Source organism: Pteronotus mesoamericanus, unplaced genomic scaffold, assembly GCF_021234165.1.
Source record: "Pteronotus mesoamericanus isolate MK-2021 breed Mesoamerican mustached bat unplaced genomic scaffold, CSHL_Meso_final contig_20, whole genome shotgun sequence".
NCBI lineage: Eukaryota > Metazoa > Chordata > Mammalia > Chiroptera > Mormoopidae > Pteronotus > Pteronotus mesoamericanus.
Window position 1 is genome coordinate 4,293,130 of NW_026555085.1, and position 12,560 is coordinate 4,305,689.

At 54.6% G+C, this 12,560-nt stretch overlaps 1 protein-coding gene across 4 annotated transcripts in view; it reads right to left on the minus strand.

Moving 5' to 3' along the window:
* The window catches only part of GRM4 (glutamate metabotropic receptor 4), a 116,252-nt gene that overhangs the window by 23,393 nt on the left and 80,299 nt on the right, over nucleotides 1-12,560 (minus strand). For all 4 annotated transcript variants that reach the window (XM_054569230.1, XM_054569231.1, XM_054569232.1 and 1 more), the window contains 2 exons: nucleotides 11,362-11,516; nucleotides 9,066-9,206 (listed from right to left, as the gene is read on the minus strand). In XM_054569230.1, coding sequence (XP_054425205.1) covers nucleotides 9,066-9,206; nucleotides 11,362-11,516 — 296 coding nt within the window. The remainder of the gene's footprint in view (nucleotides 1-9,065; nucleotides 9,207-11,361; nucleotides 11,517-12,560) is intronic.

Here is a 12,560-nt window from a genome sequence, read left to right on the forward strand (position 1 = left end):
GAAATGAGTTTTCAAGGTTGAAATAATCAGAGCTCCTTCTTGATTCCCCCTCACCTCCCCACAACTCACCCTGCCCAGTGCGATCCTCCTGAGTTCCACACACACACACACACACACACACACACACACACACGTATGTGATGCAGCCCCCTCACACAGGACACAAAATCAACCATATATACACCCACACGCTTTCATATCTACATATATAGACTAGCAACACATAAACATGCATGTATTTGAACACATCTGTACACATATGCATGTATGAATACATAAACACAATGTGCATATAAATAAAAAAGTATGTATGGCTACACAATTAGTAAGACATTCATACAAACATGTGGTCATTCAGATTTACCCACTGTCCAGCTGCGACGCCACACAAGCAGGTCCTAACAAGGATTTGAATGCAAGTGTTTTATTTGGGAGGGCCTGACAGGAAGCACTAGGGGGTGGGAAAGTGAGACAGGGAAGAGAAAGCAGCTAAGACCAAGTGTGGGGCTCAGTCCTACTGGGGGCCTCCTGGAAACTGCACAGCACGTGGCTCAGCACGGTCCCATCTGAGGGGATAAAGACCCCAGTTCCCACCAGCCTCAGGCTGAGGACTGCTCCCAGGGGCATTGACTCCACTGGCAAAAGCAGAGACGGTGAGGGCTGAGGGACCTGGAGGCACTGGGGGCACCGGCCGAGGCTGCATTCACAGGTACAGGTCCACATGTGGAACCCAGAATAGGTATGTGTATTTACCGCACGTCTACACATATAAATTTGCATTTACATATAAATATACAAAGACACATCAGCTTTTGTCCCTCAGGCAAGAGGGTCCCAGGATCCCCAGAGAGAGAGAGCCGTCTGCTGTGGCCGACCTAGCACACACAGCTGCCCTGACTTCTGGCTCTGCTGTGGACCAGCTATAGAACCCAGGCTAGGTAACTGGTCTCCTACAGCTCAGTTCCCTCACATGCAAACTCAGGATAGTATTACTTACCTGGAAGGGCCACTGGGAGGATTCAAGGAAGTGCAGATATAAAACACACAGCATCATACCTCATCCACAAAATCCTCTACCAGCCTCAGCTTCCCTCCCCTCGGTGACACCCCTCCTCTGGCTCAAACACAAATGCACACGCATACACACACACAAAAACAGGGGCCCAGGTCAGCTCAGCATCCATGTACAGATGCGAAGAAAGCTGCTGTGCTGCACTTCCTGGCCACTCCCCTCCTCCCTGACTCTACCTGTGGATAAGCCACTCTCCCAACCTCCCTGAAACACGCAGGCCTTTCAGAGTGTACCTCAAGTGCTGCTGCTGAGGCCAGGCTCCACCAGCCCCCATCCTTCCGGGCATTTCCAGAAGTCACACAGCTGGCTCTCCGTTGTCCAGAATCACACACTTTTGTTCTTTCGCCCCATAACACGCATGGTTTCTGTTGGCCCCTCCCCATGATTTTCAGCCTCAATCAAGGCACTTGCATTCCAGTCTGGGGTATCTCTGTACAACTCAGCCTTGTCCCCTCCACCCCTAGGTCTGTCCACAAAACTGGACCTCAGCTCTCCACCAACTTCTGTCCCAGGGAACACGGAGCCAGCCTGGGTGGCTGGGGGACTGCTGGTTGGGGCAGATGGGGACCAGCACCGCAGGGGCAGGAAGGTGAAGTGATGGGTCCAGCAGCAGTAGGTTCCTGACTCTCAAATGTCCTCTTTCCAGCTCTGAGCGATGTGGTCGTTCAGCAAGCCTAGGGCTCCGCAACCCTCAGCTAGCCACCCTCAGCTGTTTGAAGAAAAACAATTCTTGCGGGATCCCCAAGAATTTGACCCCAGGATAAAAACTGCCATAGAAGTTGAAGTCCTGGCTATGACAGTGACTGCAAATGACCAAAGCAGCAGAACTGTGTCTTTGCAATTGGTAAAGATCACTTCTGGGTAGCCATTGGAAGAAAATGTAAAGTTTGAGAGTCATCATGGAACTCCTGGGTGTCTGAGAGTCTGACCTCAATAATGTGTCCCAGATGTCTACATGCACATTGGGGCCAGACAGGAGCAACATGAAACCCCCCATTTAGCTTCTTACGGGCCTGGTGAATTGTTTAGCATCGGTGAGCGCCGGTCCTTTCATCTGTGAAATGAGGCTAGTACCAGGGACCATTAGAGAACAGTCATACCTGTAAGCTGAGGCCACGCCAGGCACCTGCGGAAGCTGGCTCCCAGCAGGTTCTGAGGCCTGTGCACCTCAGCCCAGGAGCTTGGACTTAGCTCTCCCAGAGAGGGTAGGACCAGGGCCTGGGGGTGAAGGGGAGAAAACTCGGGGGACCTGAATCCCGGTCACACCCCACATGGGGAGTCCCCTCTCCCCATCACTCAGCCATGCTCCTTCCCTCCCAGCAGCATCTAGAGGCCCCTTTGCTGGACCTTTCCCATCAACACAGACATGTGCTGTCATTTCTCCCACTGAAACAAAAGCCCTCTCGTGACCCCACTTCACCCCAGCTAGGATCTCTCTTTCTCTGTTTACAACAAAACTGCTCAAAAAGTTGTCCCGACCCACTGTCATCAATTTCTCTCCTCTGCTTTCCTCCTGGCCAACTCGCATCCAGGTTTTGTGCTCACCTCTCTGAGAAAATTCCAGGCTGCTAAGGCTGATGGTCCATTCTCAGTTTTCGCCTCACTGGGGCCCGCACTGGGACTTGGTCTCTCCCTCCTCCCTGACTCGCTCGCTTCACTCCAGGACCCCAGTTCCCCGCCTACCTCCCTGGCAGCTCCAGCACTGCTCTGCTGGCCCCTCTCCCCACCGCACTTAACATCCGAGTGTCCAGAGCTCAGTCCTCAGACCTCTAACTACGCTTATTCCCTTGTGCTCCCAGCCAGTTCCATCCATATGCTGGCCACTCCCCAAGTTATAAGGCGATCTGGAGCTCCCCGCTAACTCCAGCTCCCACTCTACACACCACAAGAACACCTTCACAGGAATCTCACACTCCATGTCCTAAGCTGAGCTCCTGACTCTCTTCCCAGCCTGTCCCCGCCCCCCAATCTGAGTGCAGGACAAAGAACCTTGGAGTCATCCTTGATTTTCTGTTCTGTTTCTCTTACCTCAAGTCCTTCAGCAAACTCTGTGGCCACACTGCAAAACCTATAAAAATCTGACCCCTTCTCACTACAACCACGGCCACCACCCTGCTCCAAACCCCCATCACCACCCACCTGGGCTACAGCACTGGCCTCCTAACTGGTCTCTATTCCACCCTCCAGGCGGCTGCCACAGTGAGCCTGTGAGAACATAAATCGGATCACGTCAATCTTCCTTCAAACCCTGCAATGGCCTTGTCTCAGTCTGTATAAAAGACTAAATCCTTACAAACTATCTGCAAGGCCACCATGATCGGTGCCCCCTGCCCCCTACTCATCTACCTGCTGCTCTCTGCTTCAACCACACGGGCCTCCTCACGGCTCCCCAACCTGCCAGCCGTGAGACTACCTCAGGGCTTTTGCACAAGCTGCGTCTTCTGCCTGGCATGCTCTTTCCCAGGTGTCCACATGCCTTGCCTCTCACTGTCGTTAGGCCTTGGCTCAAGTATCACCTTCTCAGTGAGGACCTCTGACCTTCCGATTTGAGAGTGCCACATCCCCAGTCTCCCAGCACTCTCAGTTTCCCTCTAAGAGGCCTCCTGGATCTGCCCTTTCTGGGCTCACTGTTAGGTCCTCCATTGACTACTGGCAGCACCCCACCATACAGCACCTTGTCTGCAACATCATATTGCTCCCACCTGCAAGGAGAGCTTCTGGGGCCAGTCGAGCCCCATCCCACAGAACAGCACAGGGCTGGGGACATGGTCAGCTTCTTAGTAAATGCTGGCTGAACATGTGAGAAGTAGCAATGAGAGGAAGGGCCCAGGATCCCTCTGGCCACTATCTGGCTGATGGCTTCAGTAAATGTGAGTTCCTCTAATGGATGGCACAGCCCGGCACTCAGTAGGTAATTTTAAATATTGGTCTTCCTTCCTTTCCTCAGGAAGGAGGCTCCCTAGGGTTCCTCTGGGAATGTGGAGGTGAGAAGGTCCTTCAAAGCCAGGCTGGAATAGCCAGGAGGGCCGTGGGGGTAGGATGTCCGCTGGCCCAAGGCGAAACATCGCTGGAGCCAGACAGCCTGGGTTCAAAGCTCTGCTACTTAGTACTTTGTGCCCTTGGGCAAGCCTTTAATTCCTCCATGCCTCAATTTTCTCATCTGTAAAATAGGTTGCTGTGAGGATTAAATGCAAAACACAATAACAGAGCTTTACGAGTAATAAATGCCATATGAGTATTAGCTGCTGCTGCTGTTGCTGCTATTAGCACAGGCTGGGTGAGTGGCATCCTCCCACACATCCCCAGCTGCCACGCAGCCGCCCGCCCTCTCCGCGCTCCTGGCCCCTGGGAGCAGCAAGCAGTAAATTTCTCATATTCCCTCATAAACCGGGCCTTCCTCCGCTCAGCCATCACCTGGCTGGCAGTGCTGTCAAAAAGATGGATGCCACATCTGCCCTGTTTATGGCTTTTATTCCCAAACCCTGCTCTGTGAGCTCCCAGGGAAGAGGCCAGGGCAGGAGGAGGGAGCAGGCGCTGGCCTCCCACACGCCATGACAGCTGCAGAGATGCCCGCTCAGTGACCCGTATTTCACTTAGGTGTGGGTGATCCATGGGCCACCTGCAAGTGCTTCCTGCAGATCACCTCCATCTTTTCTCCCAGAAACCATGAGGGAAGCAGCTCTGCTGCGGACAGGGCTGGGGGGGTGGGGGGCAGGCACAGATGAGGAAACTGAGGTCTCAGGAGGAGAAGTGACCTGCCCGAGGCCACATGGCTAGGAAGTGGCAGCACCAGGACTCACACCCAAATCTGCTGGACTCTCGGAGCTGTATGTTTGAGAAACGGGTGCTCACCCATACCCCTTCATCCTTACCACTTTGAGACACACTAGCCCCATCTCCAACTGCCACCATTGGCCACTCCTCTGAGGCTTTCTCTGGTCCCAGAAGCCCTCATTGCCCAGGCATGCAGCAGGCTGGGGTGCTGAGGAATCACCGCCCTCCAGGAGAGCTCCGGGTGGTTGGTGGGAGGTGGTGTCTACATCCCCTGGCTCCCAAGCATGTCCTGTGGGATGACTGAAAAGCATGCTCCTCTGTCCCCAGAGCCCCGGGGGAGTAAAGCCCCAGCTGGTCAGTGGTAGCCTGCTCGGTATCGCACCCTTTATGGCTGCCTTCCTCCCGCTACCAGTGTTTCCTGGGATCCACTGCCAAATAAGCTACTTGTTCTCAGATCTTTGTCTTGGAGGAAATTCAACTGAAGACAGCCTTGAGGGATGGATCGAATCTTCCCAGGTGTAACACCCCAGGATAAGAGGCTCCTCCTGTCCTCTCAGAAGGCCACCAGGCCCATCGTTGACCTGGGGTGCTGACAGGCAGCACAGGGTGGCACTTGTGCACTGGGAGATCTGAGGCAGGGCAGGCGAGGCCTATGGACTGACACGGGCAGAGGCCGACTGTTCAGATCTCGGGGATCAGAGTGGGCCAGTCTAAGGACGGCAGGGCACACGGGGCAGGCATCCTGGAGGACGTGAGTGGGAAGCCAGGCTCAGAAGACAGAGTCGGGGTAGGTGGAATATATGGAGCTGGCTGAGGGCGAGAGAGAGGGGGCCCAGAGGAGTGGCCAGGCAGGGCACCAGCTCTGGAGCCAGGCTTGCCTGGGGGTGACTCCAGCTCTGCCAATGTCCCAGCACTCTGATGTTAAAGAAAACGGCCTCAGCCTCCTCCTCCGTGAATGGGCACAACACCTGTGACAGCCAGTACTACCCACCCTCAGGATCCCCGATCCGACAGCTGACGGAGCTGTACCAACAGACTTGGGCTGTTAAATTACCCAACAGCCTATAAATCCCATCTTTCTCACTAGCTCTCTATATCAACAACGACAAGCATTCCATCAGCACCTGTCACAGGCATCATTATTCATCCGGCCTCTTCAGACACTTTATCTCCAACCCTCACAACAACCCACTGAGATGAGTGTTATCTTCCTTGTTCTACAGAAAAACTTCTGAAGCTCGGAGAGGTTAAATAACTGGCCCAAGGTCACACAGCAGGGAGAAGGCAGTCAGATCCAGACCTGGGAGTGAGTCCTTCGCCTGCCCCTCCCTCCCAGGTGCCCAGCCCAGAGCCAGTATTCCATGGGTGTCCTCCCAGTCCTCCTATCCAAAGAGTCTCCCAGGGGAACAGCTCAAACCGGGGCGGGACTGTGGGAAGCCAGAGCTGCCTGACCCTCTCCCAGGGTGGGTCTCAGCAAACATTCTCAGCAGATCCTCTGCTCCTCACCTCACCGAGATGGACAGGCTCACCACACCTGACTTGGGGCCACACAAGAACTCTCACCAGTCTCTGCTGGGACTTCCGATGCAGCAAGAGGATCCAGGTTAGCTGCTAGTGCTGTCCTTCCACTCCTCCCCGCGACCCCACGGTCATTCCTGCTTCTGCTCCTTTGCTCATGCTGTCCCCTCCTGCGTGGGCAGCACACTGTCCTCCCTCCCACCCCCCACCTCTCCCTATGAGCCACCCATGCTTTGCTGCACAGCAGAACCACCTGGGGCACTTTTTGAAAATCCTGATGCTCAGGTTGCATCCAGTACCCATTCAATGAGAATGTCTGGGGGCGGGAGTCAGGCACCAGTAGTTTTAAAAGGTCCCCAGGTGATTCAATGTGAACAAGCCTGGGGAAGCACTGCTCCCACTCAAGGTTCCCAGCCCTAAACATACATAAAATCACCTGGGGAGCTTAAAAAAAAAAAAAAAACCCACCACGGGTCCCACCCCTCAGGTTCCATGTAGTACATCCGCGGGTGGGGTCCCCAAGTGATTCTGATGCACAGCCTGGCTTGGGAGCCACCATTTCACAGTTCACAAAGTGCTTCCAATAATGCTTCTCACTTGTCCCAAGACACCGTCTAGGCTGGCTTAACATCACTCCCATTTCTCAGGTGAGAAAGCAAAAAGGCCAGAGAGGCTGCAGAGCTCGCCTCAGGCTCACAGGGCAGCGCTACAGTCTTCTGAAGCCGAACACCTCCCTGAGGGCTGCCAGAGCGGTCCCTCTCCCCGTCCACCGGCCCAGCTAGGAGATGTTCTTGAATGCTGACCTGAGGACTGAGTCTGGACAGGGCCTCCATGGACTGACCGGGGCCTTCTCCCCGCCTGCCTCTCCCAGACCAAGAGGTGAATCCAGAATGCCCTTTGCCCGTGGCAGGTTGGACCAGTTATCCTCATGCATCTCCACTCCCAAGCCACATCTGATGGCCTACAGTCAGGGTGACCATACAATTTTCCATCCCCACTTGGGCACTTCTGAGAATAAACTGGGATGCTCTCAATAATTAAACCCCCCTCCAAAAAAAAGAATGAACAGGATGCACACTCGCCCTACCCACGAGGGCTCGGCCTCCCACACCCAGACATGTTTGGGTTTCTGGCACCTTTGCTGTGACTACACCTGATGAAGGCATTTGCTGTGCAGCTTTGGACAAGGTGTTTGGGCTCTCGGACTCTCCATATCCTCCGTAATGTGGGGATCATAAAAGTCCCTGAGTTATTGTGAGGATGAAATGATTGATGTCTCTAGTGTGTCCAGAACATAGATGCACAAATAAAGAACGGTGTTTATGGTTACTAGCTCACCTAGGAATACAAACACCCACACACATCCCCTTCTCCCTTAGACATACTGACTCATACACACACAATCACACACACACAAGTGTGCGAGCACACACACTGCCACCTACACCCGCATAGGAACTTGCCCCCGCCCCTCGGGGTTACCCACGGTCCTAAGTGGCCACGATTCCCAGTGGGCCCTGACCACCGGAGGGCTGCATGCTCCCCACCTGCCCACTCACCTCATCATGTTTTCTCCCTGCCTGGTACTAGTGGACCACCCCACTGCCAATGATTCATGCAGAATGTCCCTGAGTCCGGTTCAGTGGCCCCTTGGTCAAGTGGCCCTCTGCCCCAGCTGCACTGATCAGTCCAGGAGGATATAAGAGGGAGTTCACCGTCCTTGCACAGGCACCTCACAGGTTGAGGGGCGCCCAGGCCCCCCCAACGCCACTGAGGTCAGGTCCTGCTGCAGAGCTGCCCATACCAAGAGTACACAAGGACCCACGTTCAAATCATGAGGACAACCCTAGGGGGCTGAGGGCCTAGAGCTCAGTCTGGGTTCAAATCCTGCTCTACCACCTTCCATCTGCGGACCTTGGGTCTCTTTACTTACCTTCTCTGAGCATATTTTTCTGTCTGTAAAATGGACCCATTGTCCTGTCCTCCCATGGTTCACCCTCTGTCCTTCTCAGGACTCTGCTCAAATGTTACATACTCTTTCTTATCTGTTGTTTCTACTGCTCATTTTCCTTTGACATATTCTATATTTACATATTGATCTTGTTTATTGTCGGTCTTCCCTTTAGGTTAAAAACTCCAAGAGATTTTTGACCCTTGTTCTCTGCTCTATCCACCGTGCTTAGAACAGGGCCAGGCATGTGTTGGAAGTCCAACTGGTGTTTGTTGAGTGGCTAAGGGCATCAGAGGGGTTACAGACAGTTTCAGTAAAGTGCTCAGGCCAGTGAGGATCAGGACTCAACAGAGGGCAGCTGGGGTCAGTTCAGTTCTGTAGGTTCCAGATGAACCCCAAGGTGGCCACATGCCCAACAGTGCCTCTGCCCTCCCGTACTCAGAAGACCCACAGACCACAGAGGCTTCTACCATCAAGTCCTCAAGGCTTCTGAAGTCTAAACCTGAATTGGCCAGGGCCCCATCCCTCTGGCCCCACTCCCTTGAGCCCCCTACTCCACCCTCAGGCGCCAGACCATCTCCCCACCAAGTTGCCTGGATGCTGGAGACCCCACCCCTGCAGTATCTCCCACATTACTCAGCACTTTCTCCCCATAGCCCCCACCCCCTATGAGGCCCCATCCTGACCCCACTCCTAAGGCTGAGTCCCTGGGCTGGACCCAGGTCCTGCCCACATGCTCCATGTGCTCACTGGTGCACTTCTTGACATGGCTGCCTTTCTTGAGTGCGTGGCGGCTCAGCTTGCAATGGAAGTTGTCTTCCCAGAACTCAGCAAACCAGATGTTGCGGCGGTTGTTGTCCAGTGTGCGGCTGGAGAAGTAGCGGTCAAAGCCTGGCAGGGAACCAGGACGTCAGGGCCTCAGGATTCCTTTCTCCACCTGCCCTCATCCCTTCCTGTATCCCCCAGGCTGAGGGATGCTTCAGGTGTAGAGAGGGAGGAAGGGAAGGGCACATCCTCTGATCCAGGGCCCAGGTGGAAAAAACAAAACAGGAGGCACTGCATTTCATTCTAAATGAAAAGAGCTGTATGAGGTCCCAAGAGAAGCATGTGTAATCTTACAACTATGGCCTTAATATAAGAGAAATACAATGTGGATGTTTCTGCCATCTTTTTACTACCAATATGCCAATATCAGGCCTCTTTGAGAAGAAGCCACCTGCAGGCTCTGAGATTGGAGCAAAGAGAGGTGGGGGGAGGGGGTGCCCAAACCTAGAAGTGCCTGAGCTCTCTGGTTCTGAAAAGGAGCACGAACCAGAGAGGGTAGGGGATGACCCAAGTCACACGGCAAGACCGGGAGCTGGATCTTCTCCCTTTAAGGCCAGAACTTGCTCATCACTGACAGATGCTGCCTCCTCCTCTGCAGGCTCCTGGGGACTCACCAACTCTGCTCTAAGCCCAGAAAACCCTGTCCCAGGGTGGGCAAGCTGGCAGGAGAATGACACCCTCTCTTTCCACCTAATGCCCCTTCTACGTCTATGACTGTTCCATGTGCCCAGTTGACTCAGCTGCTTGGGACAGGCCAAAGGCCTGAAAACTCAATCGGGCCCACATCAAAATGGTGAGCTTCCTGCCTATGGCAGAGTCCAAGTGGAGGCTCAATGACTATCTGTCAGAGCTTTAGAAGAAATGCCGGTGGGGGGCTTTGGTGGGGGACTGGCCCAGAGCAGAGTTTCTCAGCCTTGGCACTATTGATACTTTGGGCCAGACCGTGCTTTGTCTGCGGGGAGGAGAGGCTGTCCTGTGCATTGCAGGGTGCTGAACATCATCCTAGGACTCAACCCACTAGGTACCAGCAGCATCACTCCCCAACTGCGACAAGCAAAAGTGTCTCCAAAAATTGCCAAATGTCCCTTCACGGTCAATGCACCCTCACATGAGAACCACTGCTCTAAAGGCTTCTCTTATGTCCAGAGAGAAAAGGGACTTGTTAGGCCAGTCCTGAGTTCAATAGCCACTATATGTCACTTATCTCTCTGAGCTTCAGTGTATTCACCTAATAAATGTGGATTAAAGTGTCTCATGTGGTCGCTGGGAAGGTTAACTGAAGCGCCTGTAAGGGATCTGGCATTTGTAGGTATCAATAGCCATATTGTTATTTGTGTTTACTGTGGCTTGCAGCTGAGAGGGGTAGTGTGGAGAAGGCTGTCTGTGCTCCCTCCGCCTTGGGACAAATAGAGGACACTGCTGTGTGACCTTGAGCAAGTCCCTCCGCTGCGCAGGCCTTGGTGTCCTGGAAAGTTTGGTGGGGGCAGATGTCTGCGGGCTTTCCCATCAAATGGAGGAGCGAGAGTAGGGGAGAAGGTCCTGGGAGCCTGCCCCTCCCTGCCTCCCTGTGGTAAGGACAGTGAGGTCCCTTGCAAATCAGGCCATTAATGGGAACTTCACATCTCACAGCAAGGTTCTGGCCAGAGCAGCAGTCTGTTCCTGCCCAGAGTGACTGTGGGTTCTGTCCCAAGAGGAAGGGATGCTAAGCAGGGCAGGCCCAACCCCAATACCACCCAGGGTTTGCCAGCCCCAGGCAGGCCCTGCAGGAAGCTCCCTGCCCCTGCCCAGCACTTCCTTCTTGTAGCCCACTAGCAGCTCCCGGCCTCTTCTAGCAGGGGACCCGCTCCAGGCAGGACGAGGGCCTTGTTCCAGATGGAGAAGGCATGAGAACATATGGGGAGGAAGGGGAGTCCTTCATAAATGAGCCTCCATCATGTGCCACACGTCTCCCACACAAAAAGTATCTGAGAAGGGAGGGAGGAAAGTCCTAAATCTGGATTTGCATCCTGCTGACTTGAGTGTGGCCTGAAAGGCCAGCCCAGTCCGTCAGCACAGAGAGGCTGGGGGCCAAGGAAGAAGGCAGACAGGATGTGAAAAGATGAGGCGTGGGAGAGGAAGGGAGTGGGGGCGGGGGGGGGCAGTACAAAGAAACAGGTAGGGATGACACTGACAGTGGTGTCAGGAGAGCGGTGGGCGCGCCACCAGGGCCTGCTGGGCCTACCTCGCACAGACACCCTCTTGGGGAGGATAGTGACAGCGCCCTCGGCCACCTCCTCCAGGTGCAGCACAGGTGCGATCTTGGAGCCCCAGCTGTCCGAGCCCATCCAGAAGAAGTGGCCTGTCTGGTTGGCCTTCCGTGCTGCCTCCAGCACACGCCTGTGGGGACACACACCAGCCCGGCCCAGCCATGTCTGTCCATGCACTTGCCCCCGTTCTGGCCACACCTGCTCATGGGCCATTGACTGACCGCCCCCCGGGCACACACCAGTCCCCCTCATAGCCTGTGATGTCCCCTAGGCTATGCTTGGGTCCCCCACTGCTAGACCACATGAGCCAGGGCCCACCACTGCCCCAGCACCCACGCTTGTTCCCCCAGGTGCATGGTTCCCTCTGCCCCTGGCCCACACCAGCCTACAGCTCTCCCAGTCCCACTCTGTCCCCTAGGGCCACATCTGTCCCTGCAAAGAACATGCCTGTTTCCCTAGATCTGTGCCTGCTTCATGTCTGACCCAGGCTCCCAGAACTATATCTGCCCAACCCTTGTCCTCTCAGATCTGAGCCTCCCATACCCTAAACCCATGCCCACATCTCTTGACCCCTCCTCAGATTTGTACGTACACACATGCACATGCATGCACACACGCATACATGCACACACACACACCGCTCTGCACTTGCTGCTTCCCTGTCAACAGTGCCCTTTCACCCCTCTTCCTTCTGTGCCAAAGTCCAGGTTCTGCAAAGAGCTGCTCCCCCCACCCTCCTGGATGTGCTTGCCCCCTACTGTGACTGTGGTCTTCATTAAATCAGGGACCTTGGAGCCCAGCGCAGGGCCAAGACCCCAGGAGGTGCTTAGTCAGTGCTTAAAAGATGCAGGAACTAAGTGGCCCCTCAAAGACATCTTCTATCAATAGAAGGAGAAAAACAGGAAGGGCTGGGAGAAATTTCCCCAACCCAGCTCCTTCCACTGAAGCACAGAGCAGGCAAGCGGCTTGTTCAGGATCACAAAGCAAGGGAGAGGCCAAAATACTAAAAACTGGCCAGGCCCCTCCCATGGGTGAGAGCCAGGACACAACTCCAGGGCTTGGGCTGGCTGCTGGGCCTGTACAGAAGGCGGCCCACTGGCAGACAGCCTTGGGCTGCCAGGGAGAAACCTGCTTCCAGGCCCCTTCTCTCCTCCAATCTCCTGCTCTCAACATA